At 44.8% G+C, this 15,832-nt stretch overlaps 1 protein-coding gene across 7 annotated transcripts in view; it reads right to left on the bottom strand.

Moving 5' to 3' along the window:
- Nucleotides 1-961: 961 nt before the first annotated feature.
- RBSN (rabenosyn, RAB effector) overlaps nt 962-15,832 on the bottom strand; it is a 29,838-nt gene continuing 14,967 nt past the window's right edge. For 6 of the 7 annotated variants that reach the window (XM_042911364.1, XM_042911352.1, XM_042911389.1 and 3 more), the window contains 5 exons: nt 15,004-15,074; nt 10,920-11,006; nt 9,945-10,047; nt 8,562-8,666; nt 962-7,888 (listed from right to left, as the gene is read on the bottom strand). In XM_042911364.1, the coding sequence (XP_042767298.1) occupies nt 6,743-7,888; nt 8,562-8,666; nt 9,945-10,047; nt 10,920-11,006; nt 15,004-15,074 (1,512 nt within the window). In that variant the 3' untranslated portion in view covers nt 962-6,742. The remainder of the gene's footprint in view (nt 7,889-8,561; nt 8,667-9,944; nt 10,048-10,919; nt 11,007-15,003; nt 15,075-15,832) is intronic. The other variant, XR_006195503.1, reaches the window with a different exon arrangement.

Genomic DNA, 15,832 nt, shown 5'->3' with positions numbered 1-15,832 from the left:
GCTACCTTGATCTTCAACCGCAAATAAGTCCTTTTTTCTCTCTCAACTTCTCTGGTTTCAAAGGGAAGTGTTCCAAGTGCAGATTTTCTTTCTCTTTTTTTTTTTCTTTTTTTTTTTTTTTTTAAGATTATTTATTTTCAGGGGCGCCTGGGTGGCTCAGTCGGTTAAGCGGCCGACTTTGGCTCAGGTCATGATCTCGCGGTCTGTGAATTCGAGCCCCGCGTCCGGCTCTGTGCTGACAGCTCAGAGCCTGGAGCCCGTTTCAGATTCTGTGTCTCCCTCTCTCTGACCCTCCCCCATTCATGCTCTGTCTATGTCTCAAAAATAAATAAACATTAAAAAAAATTTTATTTATTTTCAGACAGCGAGTGGGGGAGGGGCAGAGAGGGAGGGAGGGAGAGAATCTCAAGCAGGCTCTATGCTGTCAGCACAGAGCCCAGCTCCAGGCTCAATCTCACAACCGTGAGATCACCACCTGAGCTGAAATCAAGAGTCTGATGCTAACAGAATGAGCCACCCTGGTGCCCCGAGATGCATCTCTCAAGTACACTTCCTGATCTTATAAAGTTTTTACTTCTCCTTCACATTAGAAGGATAATTTTGCTAGATATAGAATTCTAGGTTTGTGGGGTTTTCTTTCAAGACTTTAAATATTTCACTCCACTCTCTTCTTGCATGTTTCTGAGGAGTAATCAGCTATAATTCTTTGTTTTCTCTTTAAAATAATTTTTTCTTCTTACTTCTTTCAAGATTTTCTCTTTGGTTTATGCAGCCGAATAAAATATACCTAGATACCTAGATATAGATATTTTATATTTATCCTACTTGATATTTATCCTACTCTGAACTTCTTGGATCTGCCATGAATTTTGGGAAGTTCTCAGCCATTACCTCAAATATGTCTTCTTCACTCTTTTTTTTCTTCTGCTGTTCCAATTACATATATTATATCTTTTGAAATTGACACATTGTTTTTGGATATTTTTTTCTGGGTTTGTTTTTCATTCTTTCTTTTTCTCTTGTCATTGCAGTTAGTGTGGTTTCTACTGACATATCTTCAAGCTCATTGATTCTTTGCACTCCACTGATGAGCCCATTAAAGGCATTCTTCATTTGTTAGCATTTTTGATTTCTAACATTTGCTATTGACTATTTGTTAGAGTTTTATCTCTGCTTACATTACCCATATAGTCTTGCATACTATGTATTTTTACCATTAGACTTAACATATTAATAAGTTATTTTAAGTTTCCTGTCCGATAACTCCAACACCTGTGTCACAGAAGTCTGTCTGGTTCTGATGCTTGCTGTGTCTCATCAAACTGTGTTTTTTTCCTTACCCTTTAGCATGCTTCTAATTTTTTGTTGAAGGCCAGATGACATTGGCTGTATTGGCTAGTAGGAACTGAGGTAAATGAGCCTCTGGAATGAGGGTTTATGTTAATCTAGCTAGTTGTGTTTAATGTTTCCTGTAGGTCCAGAGGCTTGAAAACCCTTTAGTGTCTTTTTGTCCCACCTCTTGACTTAGCTATTCCCTAGATGTTACTCCTCAGAGTGTGTGTCTTGAAGCTCTTCCAGCTGTAGTCCACAGTTACACTGGAGCCCTGTTGGTAAGGTGTGAGAGAAGGGAAGCATTCTATTAGTCATTTGATGAAATCTCAGCATTTTAGTGGGCCTGTGTCCTCGGGCTGTGACCTTCATAAGTGTTTCTTAATCCCACTCTGTGATGTTATAATACAATAAGAAATATATAAACTTGGTCTTTGTTCCTGACTCCTGGCCAGAGTTCCTGAAACTCTTGTAATTTCCTTAATGATAATATAGGTGCATCTTTTGTCGTATCTGGGTTTTGTCCCTGTTCCTGAAATAGCTCTGGAGAGATAAAGGTGAAAGGAGCATCTTTTGTTATCGTAACAAGCTCCTTTTAACTGTACCAGTTTATGCAGATGACATAAGCTTTTGGAAAGCCCCTAAGGATAGAGGGCTGGTTGCCACAGATAATTAGTTGGAACTTTCAGCCCCAGACCCCTAACCTCTAACCTCTGGGAGAGGGGCTGGAGGTTGAGTTAATTACTAATGACAATAACTTTAATCAATCATGCCTATGTAATGAAGCCTCCATTAAAACATACCCTAACCAAAGGAGTTGGGAGAGCTTCTGGGAGGGTGAACGCATCAGTGATGGTGCAGGGAGAGTGGTGTGCCTACAGAGGTCATGGAAGCTCTCTGCCCCTTATTCCATATCTTGCCCTATGCATCTCTTCTCTCTGGTTGTTCCTAAATTGTATTCTCTTATAATTAGCCAATAATCCAGTGAGCCGTTATAGCAAATTATCAGACTCAACGAGAGGCTTGTGGGAACCCTAACTTATAGGCCATCGGTCAGAAGCACCAGATGCTTACACTTGTGATTGGCATCTAAAGTGGGGGGTGGGGGGGTGTGCAGTCTTGTGGGGCTAAGCCCTTAGCTAACTCCAGATGAATTATGTCAGAACAAAATTGAATTTGTAGGACATCCAGCCGGTGTCAAGAACTGGTCAGTGTGGGGAAAAACACACATTTAGCATGTGTGAGTAGCAGAATGTATAAACAAGTTTTCTTTTACCCTCCCCCCACTTAGATGAGATGGAAAGGCCAGAGGGTGTGGGAGTGGGAGAAACCTGCCCTTCCCAGAGTAGGATCAGACTCTGGTACAGTATTTTCCCCTGGGGAATGCTCAGAGTTTATTTTACAAAGATTACTCATCCCCTTCCCATCAGAGCCACCAGGGGATCTTTCTCAGCAATTAATGCCACAGGTGGCATTCCCGGAGATAAAACCATAAAGGTGTGTGGTGTCCCTTCAGCTGTGGCCCCTAGGAGTTCCTCACTCCCATGCTAGTCTGTGCTCAGCCTCCCACATTCCACCAATGTTCCTACCAGGTTCCAGTGGCTTCTGCTTCAGGTGAGCAGGTGTCTGCTACGACTCTCCAGGTTTTGAAGCAGCAGTTTACCCCACACTCGGTTCTCTGGTGGGTCCAAAGAGTCGTTGATTTTCAGTTTGTCCAGCTTTCTCTTGTGGTAAGGACAGGAGTGACAACTTTCAAAATCCTTGTATGCCTGAGCTGAAACCAGAAGTCTTTCTGAAGGTATTGTTTTCCCCTTCCTGAAGTATTTAAAAAACCGTGCTAAACTGAAGAGTTTTAGGCAGAAGAGCTTTTGACCTTAAAGTCCACAGAAGGCACTCCCCAAGGATGCAGTATCCCATCCCACATTAGAAACGGGAGTGTCCATATACATAGGCCACAGTGCTTGGGCACTCCCACTGTGCCTGACCCAGATGGAACCGTTCTTGCTACTTAGGGCAAAGTGAGTCAGGCAGCCCAAGCTTTAAATCCTCATTCTACCACTGACTGGCTGTGTGGTCCCCTGCCAGGCTAACCTCTCTTAATTCATCTGTTCCTCTGCCAGATGAATATCTGAGGAACTACCTCACAGGCCTGCTGCTGGGGTATGTGAAAAGGTAGCAAACTGCATGGCACGAAAGGCAACCATTAAGCTCCTCAACCTCTCTGAGCCTCAGTTTCTTCTAGCATGAAATGAGGTTGATGGATTGTAAAGGGTCTGGCACTATTCTTGCGTGAAACAGCTCATTTAATCAACATTGCAGGAATAACCAGGGTTAAGGACAGAAGTGGAACCCACATTTATCCCATTTAGAGCCCAGTGACCTTCTGTCCAGTATCTTTTGATACTCAGATGGTCATCTAGAAAGGGGTGAGGGCAGAGATCTTACCTGGTAATTCTTACTTGCAACACATGTGGACATACACACACATACACCCAACCACTAACATCTGTTATTTTATTTTTTAAAAAAAGATTCCAATACAAGGCCCCAGAGTAGTGCATGCAAACCAATGACCCTCAAGCTGTCACCATCAAATGACCCATACAATCTGCTACCACATTCTGTGACCTGGTAAAGAGACCAGCTTCTCCCTTTGAGTACCATCATCTAATTATGCCAATGTCCAACCTACCACCTGGCTCATGATGACTCAGAAGTACACTTTAGTATCTGAACAGCAAAGACACATTGAGCTGCAAGTCTATTAGTAAATGTCCTTAGTGTATTAGACATGGAAAAATACAAACAAGGTATGAAAACAAAGGCCAACTTCATGTGATATCTGAATCCCCAAAGTCTCTTCCATACATGATCTTTGTCTAAGGAGATCTGCCAACACCTCATCAAGAACTTGCTCACTTTTGGGGTGCCTGGCTGGCTTAGTCGGAGGAGCTTGGGACTCTTGATCTCGGGGTCATGAGTTCAAGCCCCATGTTGGATGTAGAGATTACTAAAAAGAATAATTAAGAAAAAAAAAAAAAAAGAACTTGCTCATCTTCTCATGAGATGGAGTGGTTTGCCTTGAAAGACTGCGGGAAGAGTAAAATATTCACATGAGGTAAGAACTTGAAGCTGTGGTTGCAATCCATAGGCCATCTTTACCCTGATGATAACTCATCTCTATAAAGCCAACTTTGTGCCTGTGTGAATTCTGGGAAATGTTAGGTATAGAGAATTCTAATTCCTGTCAGGTCTATGATTATATAGAATATAGCCATAGAAGAATTAAATGGAAGAATATACCCATGGAAGAATTCAATCACATCAGAAGGTTTTAGTTTGGCTTAGTATATTCAGTGTTTTGTTTTGTTTTTAAGTTTAACTTTTTAAATGTGTGGTTCTTAATGCTCTTAGTTACTTACAGATTGCTACCTGGGTTGACTTCAGGAAAAGGGTATGTTCAGTAAACTAGTCTGAAGTGAAATCACCAGCTAATTATGAGATATATTTTCATAAGAAAAGTAATTATGACGGAAAGCAGCATTTAGCTTCTGGAACTACCTGCTTTTTGGTGCAGAGAGTATCCTCCTCTTCAATCAGAAAGCAATGACAGACTGAGCAGCAGGGAGCATGCCAACCATCTGTGAAACCCTCCATAATAACAGCGGGAAGGGCAGGAGAAGGAAGAAAGGTGCCTGTACCAGGCAACATCTTACAGACCTGGTTGCCAACTTCCCAACCCCCACCACAATCAGCAAGGCTGGTAACTGGTTGACATTAGCAATCCACTCATATTCCTTTGTTTGCAAACAGAACAGTGTCCTCCACACACCCTCCACCCACTTCCCATTCCCACACCCCTATACAGGATCTTTTCACTCAGCCCAAAAATCCAACAGATGCTAAAGAAATGCGACTAGTGTCAACACAAATACAGATCACCTTTAAACCACAATGTTTTTCAAACATTCTCAAGACCAGCAGGGGTCTTCCCAGAAGGTAACAAAAGGAATCTCAGCTCTCACACCTGTAACCAGTGAGAGTATGACCCAGAGTTAGTTAAGGGATATAAAGTGACTAGTGGTCAGTTATTGTTCATTAATCAACAAGCCTAATTGCAGGAACTCTACCTAGAGCTGAGCACACTTGGGTATCATGATGTCAGACGTCAGGTAAGGATTACATTCCTGTAAACCAAAGCACCAGAGCTAAAGTAACAATTTCCCTTTTTGCCCTTACTTGATGAAGAATTCAAGTACTGTGGTGCTACCAGAATGATCCTGGCTTGTGCCTCTTCAAACATTTCCACTTCTTAATACTAAACATTGGTAGGAAAATACCTCCCTGATGCCCAGATCAGGACAGGATGACCCAAAAAGGAAGAAGGCTGATCAACTTGCCCTGAAAATTATTTTATCTTCTGACTCAAGGAAGTTTCCACTGTCCTGGCAATGTCCCACAAAAGCTTCCTGATTACAATCCTAAATTACAGACTGGGCCCTCTGAAAAAGCCCAGGCCAGAATAATTTCACCAAAGCTCTAGAGGAAGGTTTCTCTGGGACAAGTATACCATCAGTTATTCAGTTCCAACAGAGTAACATTTGGGTAGACACTCTTCTCCCAAAGACTACTGCCTCCATCAACCAAAAAGTTAACCGCTCCCATCTTCTGAACAGCCCACGGTCAGACCCAGTGATAGCCGGGACTGGAAGTTTAACTTCCTGAAAGAGACAACCAAGGACTTAAATTGAATGGAAACGCCCTGGTGAAACATCACCCCCTGCCACCCCTCTAATAGTTTAGACCCTGGGCTCTCCTGGGTCTAAACTATTGCCTTCATGCAGCACCTCTCCCCTTCCACTGCATGGGTTGGGATGTGCCCAGCAGGGCAGAGGAAGCCCCAGGTGAAAGAAGCCTAATAGGGACAGACTTCTGTCTGACCAAAGAAAGGTTTAAATGAATCCACCTTGTCTGTCTTGGCTGAACAAAGTGCCCTATTTAAGGCTTCCCTATAATACTGCATAAGGACCAAAGACTAGGCAGGAGCACAGGGACTCACGAAGACTGCCCAGCAGAACTGCATTTAGTTATAGTCGGTAATGAAAATTTAAAATCCCTTCTAAAGGGAAAACCCAATTCAAAAAACAAATAACAAAAAACCAACCCAGGAAATACAGCAAATGAATGCTGATTCTTCCTGTTCTGGTTCCCACTTTACTAATATTCAACTGTAGTGGAAAAACCTCCAAGTGCACAGCACGAAACAGCAGATTCCCTGCCCTAACCTGTGTGCACACCTTAGATGTTACCCTTCCCCCTTCCCTCTTGCCCGCCGAGCCCACCAGCCCTGCCCTGCTCCACAGGCTCCTGCCAGGCCCTGGGCCCAAAGATGCCCTGCCCACGGTCAGTGGGGTCAGTCGGTGCCCCCCTTCTGTTTAGCCAGGGTGCGCTTCAACTCCCTCAGGTTCTCTGTCAGCAACTCCACCTCATCCAGGCGGCCACACTGCTTGGCATCAAAAATATACGCCTTGATGTTATCAATCTGCTGGAGAAGGAGCTCCTCCTCTATGGGCTCCTCGCCCTCTGGCCCACTGTCACTGTCCATCTCAAAGGGGTTGGTACAGGTGGCTTCCTCAAATGGGTTGCCAGGAACAGGAGGGCTTGAGGGCCTCGGGCAGGGATACTCATCTTCCTCATCGAAGGGGTTGGGCGCTGGACTGTCTGGGTTAGTGAAGGGATTCCCTGCTACGGCCTCCTCCTCTTCTTCCTCAAAAGGATTGTATTCTTTGAGGATGCAGGCTGAAGGGCCAGAGGCAGGCTCTGCAGCCGGAGGGCTGGTAGTGCTGTCTGCTGTGGGGCTGGAGGGGTCTTCCTCCTCGAAGGGGTTTAGAGAGGCCAGCTCACTCTGCTGTGACACGGTGCTCTGGGGGAGGGGTTCCTGGCCAATGGCTGGGGGCCCAGACCACACTCTGACCGGCTCGAGAGCTGAGACGGGCGACGGAATCTTCTGAGCTGCACTGCTCTGAACTGGGGAAGAGCCTAGATCCAAAGCATAAGCAAGGTGGTTGCGAGGCTCCCTGCCAGGCTCCAGCTGGAAAGGCCGGATTTCTCGGAAGTCCAGGGACCGAGTCCGTGTGTGTAGGGACGCGGCCTGGAACTGCTCCCGCTCTCGTTCCCACTCCCGCTCACGCAGCATCTGCAGCTGTTCGCGCTGCAGGTCCTCCTCCTCGGCCTGCCTCCGGGACAGCTCGATGGCCTTCTCTGTCTGCTGCTGGTCGTACTCGTCCTGCAGCTGCCGCAGATTCTCCTGCAGCGTGCGCACCTCGTCCGCCCGCCCGGCGGCCCTGGCCTGCCTGATGAATGATGTGATGTTGTGGATCTGCTGGAGGAGGGGGTCTGAGTCTTCGCTCTGCCCCTGACCTCCAGACAGCGGGAGCCAGCCCTCAGCCTTTCTCAGGGGGGCAGGCCCCCCTCGAAGGGACGCCACCTCCCCATTAGCCGTACGAGGTGCCAGGTCACTCCGCCATTCCTTAAGCCTTCGCTGGGATTCCAGGGCAGCCTGGGGAGACACCAAAGCCGAAGGGAAGAAACACAGTCACCAGGCCGACAGCAGCCATACCATCAGCCGCCCCTATGGTCCCACCGCCCCTGTGCTGATGAGACTCCAACTGCCCACCTCAGGACTCAGGGATCCAACTGCTAAGTCAGATCATGCTTTGTGTGCTTTAGGGGAGAGGAGGCACATGGCCTGGCTTTCAAAAATAAATTCATAAATAATAGTAAGTTAAGGGATAAGATTTTCTCTATATTAGATTATTCACTGGCCACATGCTGGTCTTAAACCTGTGAGGTCTAGTATCACTCGTCTACACTAGAATCTCACCCATTATTAAATGTACACATTATTCTGTTTAATGTTGCATCTTCCAAAGCGTTCTACAAGGAGCTCCCTGAGGTCTGGGTCCCCTGAAATCTGTGCTACAGGGAGAAGTGGCAGCCTCCATGGTATTCTGGATGGGAGAAAATCAGCAGAATCTCTGAAGAAATATAGGACTGACCTGGGGAGAAAAACAACTATTCTGGTGTCTACAGAGGAGAGGCTGGAAAAGAACAGAAGAGAGATGCAAACCGGAGAGCATGAGAAGTTCTGGCTTACCACGACCTCACAGAGGACCCCTTGGAAGCCTGGGGCAGACCCTGTGCCCAAAAGGCTGCCAGCAGCATTCACTTGCCTGTCTCTCCAGGATCCTCTTCCTCTCCATTTCCTGCTTCCTTTTCTTTTTCAGTTCCTCAAACTGTTCTCTGGTTGGCAGTGACATCAAACCAAGCAACTTTTCCTGTAGGAAGCCACAGACAATTTTATGTTTTAATCCTTTTAGGAAGAACATCAGCCTAATGAAGTCTGTTTGTAACCTCCATCTGAGCCCCATGCACGCCCGCTACCCCTTCCCTGCTCTATGTTTCTCCACAGCACTTTTCACTATCTTCTAAGCTATATATTTTAGTTACTTCTGGTCTATCCCCATCTAGAAAGTAAATTTTACAAGAACAGGGGTGTCTTTTTTCATGGCAGGAGACCCAGCACCTAGAACACTGCCTGGTACACAGTAGGCACTCACCGCATGACTGCTGAATACACCACTAATCAAAAGGACAAGGGGCCTGGGCGCCTGGGTGGCTCAGTCAGTTAAATGTCCAACTTCGGCTCAGGTCAGGATCTTGTGGTTTGTGAGTTTCAGCCCCGTGTCGGGCTCTGTGATGACATCTCCGAGCCTGGAGCCTGCTTTGGATTCTGTGTCTCCCTCTCTCTCTCTCTGCCCCTCCCCTCCTCACGCTCTGTCTCTGTCTTTCAAAAATAAATAAACGTTAAAAAAAAAAAAAAAAAAAGGACAAAGGGCCCACTTCTCTGCAATACAGTGTTGGAAAACTAAGCCAACAGGGCTCTACTAGATCACCCTGTCATGCAGCCCCAGAGGTGGTTCACTGTGGCTCTCCCAAGAGGTGTGCTGAGGCAGAAACAATTCCGCTCTAACCTCCCAGGGTTAGTCAGTCTGTGAACAATCAGCTGTCTCCTCCCAAGCAATGGCCCAGGAAGAGTCCCTTAGGAGCTCATCCTGAGGAAGAAATGGCATGTATAAGTATGTCTGTCAGGCAGTATTCATACAAGCAAAACACGGGAATCTATCAGATACCCGGTGAAAGGAGGTGAGTAAAGGATGGTGCATGCAAAGTCATATTCTGTAGCCATTCAAGTGACAGCTGTTTAAACAAAGACTAAGTAAAAAGTGTTTACGATACAAAATTCAGTGTTAAAAAGAGAAAACATAAATTTGCAAATATGTACTAATCGTAAGTGTTTATATAACAAATACAAATGAAAAAAAAGGAAAATATGCCAGAATGATGTGTCATGGTCCTGGGGACATAGAATTAAGAAGTTTCTACCCTTCTTTGTAGTCCAGATTTTTCTCTAAGTGTGACATGACTGTATTTATAATTTTAAAAAATAATAAGTGTACAAATAGGAAATAAGCCTTTGGCACGGTCTGCCTTCTGAGAGGCAGAAAAGCAGGGGAGGCAAGTGAGACATTCCTATCACCCCAAGATGGCTTTACCTGCACAAAAAGCGTAGCTGAGTATCTGATCATCCTCTGCAGCCGCAAAGTGTTTGGATGTGGTGGAGGGTCCTGGTTCAAGCCCAAGGTTAGGATCTTCTTACTGAAATGGAACAAACATATCAATGTAACAAGCACTGCTAGCCCCAGAGACAAGGGAGCAATCTCTGAGTTGCCAGGCTTTCATGCCAGAACCATCCGTGGAGGAAACAGGTTAAAGACTTCACGAAGTGTCCTTTAAGGCAAAGCCCGTTTCTTACCCTGTGGTTGTACCCAAGGCCCCCAATACAGCACAGGGTAAACAACCAACACTAACCCATTAAGGGACTGGCCACACATGTAGGGCCAACTTCACGAGGGAGTAGCCAGGGCCTGGTTTAATATTCTGCTGTCACAGTCTTAAACTTCCTAATAATCCCTACTGTGGACTTGCATTGTCATTTTGCACTAGGTCTGCAAATTACATAGCCAGTCCAGCACAGACAGATGGACAAGGCTGCCTCATCTCAGTTCTCCCTCTAAATCATTATACTTTCTACACTTCAAAGGGCTGATTTAACCCCAACAGCAAGTCCATGGTTAAAAAGCAGCTGTTGACCAGCAGAAAGAATCTGGCTTCCTATCCTGGCTCCATCACTTTGCCAGCTGTGGTGCATTTTCTCACCTACAAAATGAGCGTATTAATCCTTACCACACTGGGTAACTTTGGTCCAATACATGAGATGTGGATACAACCAATGGTTGGCACAAAGACGGTGTCAATAATCAGTTCCTATTTCTTTAATAATAAGGAACATTAGAAGCCTTAACCAAGTTACTGAGACGTGTTGAGAGCCACAGCTGGCGCCTACCCTCGGCTGGCTCCTCACACATACTCCCCAGGACTCCGGGTGAGCTCAGGCCTGCCAGCCACCCACCCCCCTCATTGAAACTGTATCTCCTCCACTCAAGGCAGCAAGTCAAACATCACCTTACCTTAAAGCATCTATGAGCTCATACACTTTCTGCACTTCTATTCGAAGGTCACCGGCATGTTCCAGACTGTAGGTGGTCTCCCCAGCACTAAGAAGAAATCACAGAAATGTTTAATCCAAGTTTCATCACGCTTACTGGAGAGCATTGTGTAAAAGGGCTCTAAAGGTTTAAGGCCTTACAAAGGTAGACACAGGTAATTCTCTCCAAGCGGTATTATCTCAGACTTCTGTCTATAATGCAGGGCTCATTCCTCTTCTAAATATAAGTGCTAATCACGTGGAAGCTGTTTTTGTTCTTTTAGTCTGCAGATACCACAGGAACAGATTTGTGCCTAGGCCTCTAAGGACTAGCTCTTACACTCGTCACCAAAATAAATGCAAATGAATCTACTTTAGCCTACTTTCCCTAAACAATTTCATTATACCTAGTAAGACATACGAAGTGGTTTACTAAATAAGTTGGCTACACCACATTAGAGGAAAAAGCACCTGGCTTTTCTCACTCAGACTACGCAGGGACACTGTTCAACACCTAGTAATACCCAGCACAGCATTAGATCAATTGCCCCATGCCCCTGGGTCTCATGAACAATTGTTCCCTACATGAGAAAAGCACTTTGACTCCAAATTAAGAAGGGAGCAGTACCCAGGGTGGAGCAGGCGACTTCAGAGAAGGCCAGAGGTGGCTTAATTCCACTTAACTCCAAGGAACAATAGCAGTCATCATGTGATCTTAGAACTGTTCATTTACAAGTCTGTCACCCCCATCAGGCCCAAAATCCAAGTGCAATAATGATGGCTTTTCATTTTTATATCCTCAGGAACTAGCACATGGCCAAGCTTCATCCATGTCCACTGAAAACAGAAACGCTTCAGAAGACCTTGCAGCTATTAATGCAGCCTCAGCAATGGCCATTCAACCCCCTTTCTGAGGCAGCAGCAATTTAAGTGAAATAAACAGAAAGGACTGCGGCGCTGACCTAGTTTATCATCTATGAGAAAGTTTGAGCTGGAAAAATCTTGGTGTGCACTGTAACTAGAGGATCCAATAAGGTGGTTTCATCATCTCAAACTGCATAGTTTGCAAAAAGAACATCAGACCAGAATTGAGAATGCATCCACTTCGTCTTGGTATCTCCAAGTCATGTGGAAAATAACAAGGTTGGCCCAAATCTGAAAGCACTCCCAAGGTCTCAGTCACACCAACCAACATGTTTCCCACAGAGCACCTATCACGTCTGGAGTTATCTTGTTCATGACTTTTTCACTTGGTTATGGCCTGTGCTCCCATGATAATGAAGCTCTATAACAGTGGACACGGTCTTCACTGTTCATCGCTACAGTCCCAGCACCTAAAATAGCACTTGGCACGTAGGTAGTGTTCAATAAATATCCATCGAATGAATGAGGGAGTAAAATTCACCTAAAGCCCTTTAGAACCAATCTTTGGAGAAGGAGTAGGAGTTAGACGTCTGGAAACACGTTGAGCAATGGCAGTTCCCCAGCTGGATGGGGAGGCCCATTAACCCACAAGCGTGTCTGAGGCACAGAGCAAGAAAAACAACAGACTCAGGGACAGGAGCCCCATGGGTAACAACATCATGAGACAAAGTTTAGTGCCAGCTCAGACCGCCAGGAACACAGCTCTCCCTGCTGGCATCCAGGAAGAAGATAATCCTGTCATGATTTCAAACCAATGGGCACAGGTGGGAGGAAGGTGTTCATTCCAGTAAGTTTCAGGGAGAAAGAGAGCATGAGACAGGTGCTCCAAGCCAACGAGTCTCCATTTAGGGGAGCTATATACCAGAATGACTTGAGCTGCTTCTCCCAACCTACTCACAGGAAGGATATATGCTCCACTGATCGAAACTGCTCAGTGAACTGCAGGTAGAAACGAAAATGTGTCCTTTCCTGCCGTTCTTCATTCTTGGAATGAAAAGAGGAAGAATGGGGTACAGAAGGTGCAAATAGAAGAGAAGGCGCAGTGGAGGCTGAGAGGGCTGGAGAAACAAGGGTTTCCTCCCCTGACACTGTCTTCTGCCAGAGGCTACAGACATCCAGGTGCTAGGACTGGGGGAAATGGAGGTGGTCTGCAATGGTTTCTTTCTTTTGTGTTTCCCTCCCACCTCTCTTTTCCTTCCCTGTGGGCTGGCAAACACTGGAGGAGGGAACAGGGACTGGAAGAAGAGCCCTGAAGCAACAGCGGAGGCAGGGAGACATGCAAGGGAAAGGATATTTTTTGCCACAAACCAACTGGGTTTAGCGATTCGTATTTTGTAAGTCAGACATTTACAGACTCATAAGTCAAGAAATTCCTTAAGGACCTTGTAAATGAAAAGGTTAATTTTCTTTTCATGTGAGACCCACATGACAGACTTAGAACGTAGTCACTGACATCATGAAGGAAAAGCCAAGCTTTGCTTGTGGGGACACTATAACATATTGCCACAGTAAGTGGGTAAATAAAAACAAAGGCAGATAATTCTCAAATCGAAAGCACGGGATGCCATAATTTTCTTCCCTGCAGGTTGGGGAAAGACTGTGGGGATCCGATTCTAATGGTAGCACTTCAAACTCCAGCTCACATATCACTAACCTACAGAAGAGGCAATGCTCCTAAGAAAATGTCAGCATATTTCTTCTGTAAAGGGCCAGATAATAAACGTTTTTAGCTTTGCCAGATAGTCTCTGTCACAACTGTTCAACTCTGCTGCTGTAGTTTGTAGTTATAATCAAACAAATGGGCATGGCTACGTGGCAATAAAATTTTACTTATAAAAACAAGTGGCAATAACAAGCGTTGGCAAGAATATGGAGAAACTGAAACCTCATACACTGCTGGCAGAAATATAAAGTGGCGCAGTCATTTTAAGAAAACAGTCTGGCAGTTCCTCAAAAAGTTTAAAACCTAGAGTTACCATATGACCCAGCAACCCCACACCTACGTATATACCCAAAAGAAATAAAATCATATGTCCACAAAAAGACTTATACTTATACACGAATATTCACTGAAGCATTACTCATCACAGCCAGAAGTGGAAAAACCCAAATGCTCATCAACGGACTAATGGATAAACAAAATGCGGTCTATCCATACAAATGCATTCACACAAAAGGGATGGAACACTAACATGTGCTATCACAGGAGTGAACCTTGCAAACATTACACTATGTGAAAGAAGCCAGACATGAAAGATCATATATATTTATGGTTCCGTTTATATGAAATGTCCAAAATAGGCAAATCCATAGACAGAAAGCAGACTAGTGCCTGCCAGGGAGAGGAGAAATGAGCAGTGACTACTAATGGGTATGAGGTTTCTTGGACTGATGAAAATGATTTAGAATTAAGACAGTGATGATGGTTGTACAACTTGGTAAATATATTAAAGACCACTGAACTGTACACATTAAAAGGGTGAATTTTTTGGTGTCTGAATTATATCTTAATTTAAAAAAAAAGAAAGAGATGACAGGTTGGATTTGGCCCATTAGCTAAAATGTGTCAATCCCTGCTCTAAAGGAAATGCTTGCTCTAAGTCCTGACACCTCAATGCCACCCTGAAGTAGCATCTAGCTAGGCAGGTGCATGAGGAATACTGTCCTTGCTCACCTCCAGATGCTATACTCAGCAGTGGGGCCTATGAACCTGCTCAATCAGAATGACTGGGGTCACGGGGCACCTGGGTGGCTCAGTCGGTTGAGTGTCCGACTTCAGCTCAGGTCATGATCTCACAGCTTGTGAGTTCGAGCCCCACGTCAGGCTCTGTGCTGACAGCTCAGAGCCTGGAGCCTGCTTCAGATTCTGTGTCTCCGTCTCTCTCTGCCCCTAACCCACTCGCATTCTGTCTCTGTCTCTGTCAAAAATAAATAAACATTAAAAAAAAATTAAAAAGAAAAATGACTGGAGTCACTTGAACATGGCTACATGGGACTATATAGATATGACAAAGATTCTCCACAGTTGCTCACAGAAGAAAAGCACAGCCAGAGTTAAGATTTTCATTTTCAGCTACCGAGGGGCTGCCCTAAAGGCAAGAAAACAGTCATCACTGAATTAGAAAAACAGAGGAATAGCTTACTTTAATGATGCTGCCATCCTGATGTATTCAGGAGCTTTTTGGTCAACTTTCTCCATGCAAAGTCGTAATTTCTAAGAACAAAAAAGAAGTGAGTGGTGCTTTCAAGGTACAGAAAAATTACACTGTTATCAATAGAGAGGCATTTAAAGTCTATAGTTTTCAGGGCACCTGGCTGGCTCAGTCAGTAAGAGTAAGAGCATGCAACTCCTATTCTCAGGGTTGTGAGTTCAAGCCCCATATTGGCTATGGCGCCTACTTAAAAAATTTTTTTTACTAAAAAAAATAATACGTACAGTTTTCTAATATAGAAATATGCAGAGTGCTTTTTGTTTGTTTTTACTGTTATCTATTTCCTGATTTACAGACCTCCTTTAGAAGCAGTAAATCTTGCAGGAAGGAAAGTGACAACAAAACTTTTTACCGGATGTTTTTGCAGGGAGCAAGGCCTTCCAGGACACAAGCCAATGAGTTTACCAAGGCAGACGGAAGGAACTGGTTGCTACATTCTTTCTCTGCCAGGTGATGAAAGATACCAGCAAAAGGCATTGCCAGGGCTCACTTCAAAGATGAAGGAAGGAAAAGCACAGTGGCTATTTACAAAAATGAGTTATCAGGTCACGAACTCCATACACAGAACGGATAATGGCTACATCTGCAGCTCAGCACAGGGTTTCATTAACACCATTTCTAGAAGTCTAAGTATTTTCATGGTGACTCCAGAAACACAGCCATTATGACCTGCAGAACTGCTAACAGTGACCATTCAGTGATCATCAGACAATATATAGACAGTCCCCAACTTACAACGGTTATTGGACTTTATGATTTC

This window comes from Panthera leo, chromosome A2 (assembly GCF_018350215.1).
Source record: "Panthera leo isolate Ple1 chromosome A2, P.leo_Ple1_pat1.1, whole genome shotgun sequence".
Taxonomy (NCBI): domain Eukaryota; kingdom Metazoa; phylum Chordata; class Mammalia; order Carnivora; family Felidae; genus Panthera; species Panthera leo.
This window is presented reverse-complemented; position numbering and strand designations above follow the sequence as displayed.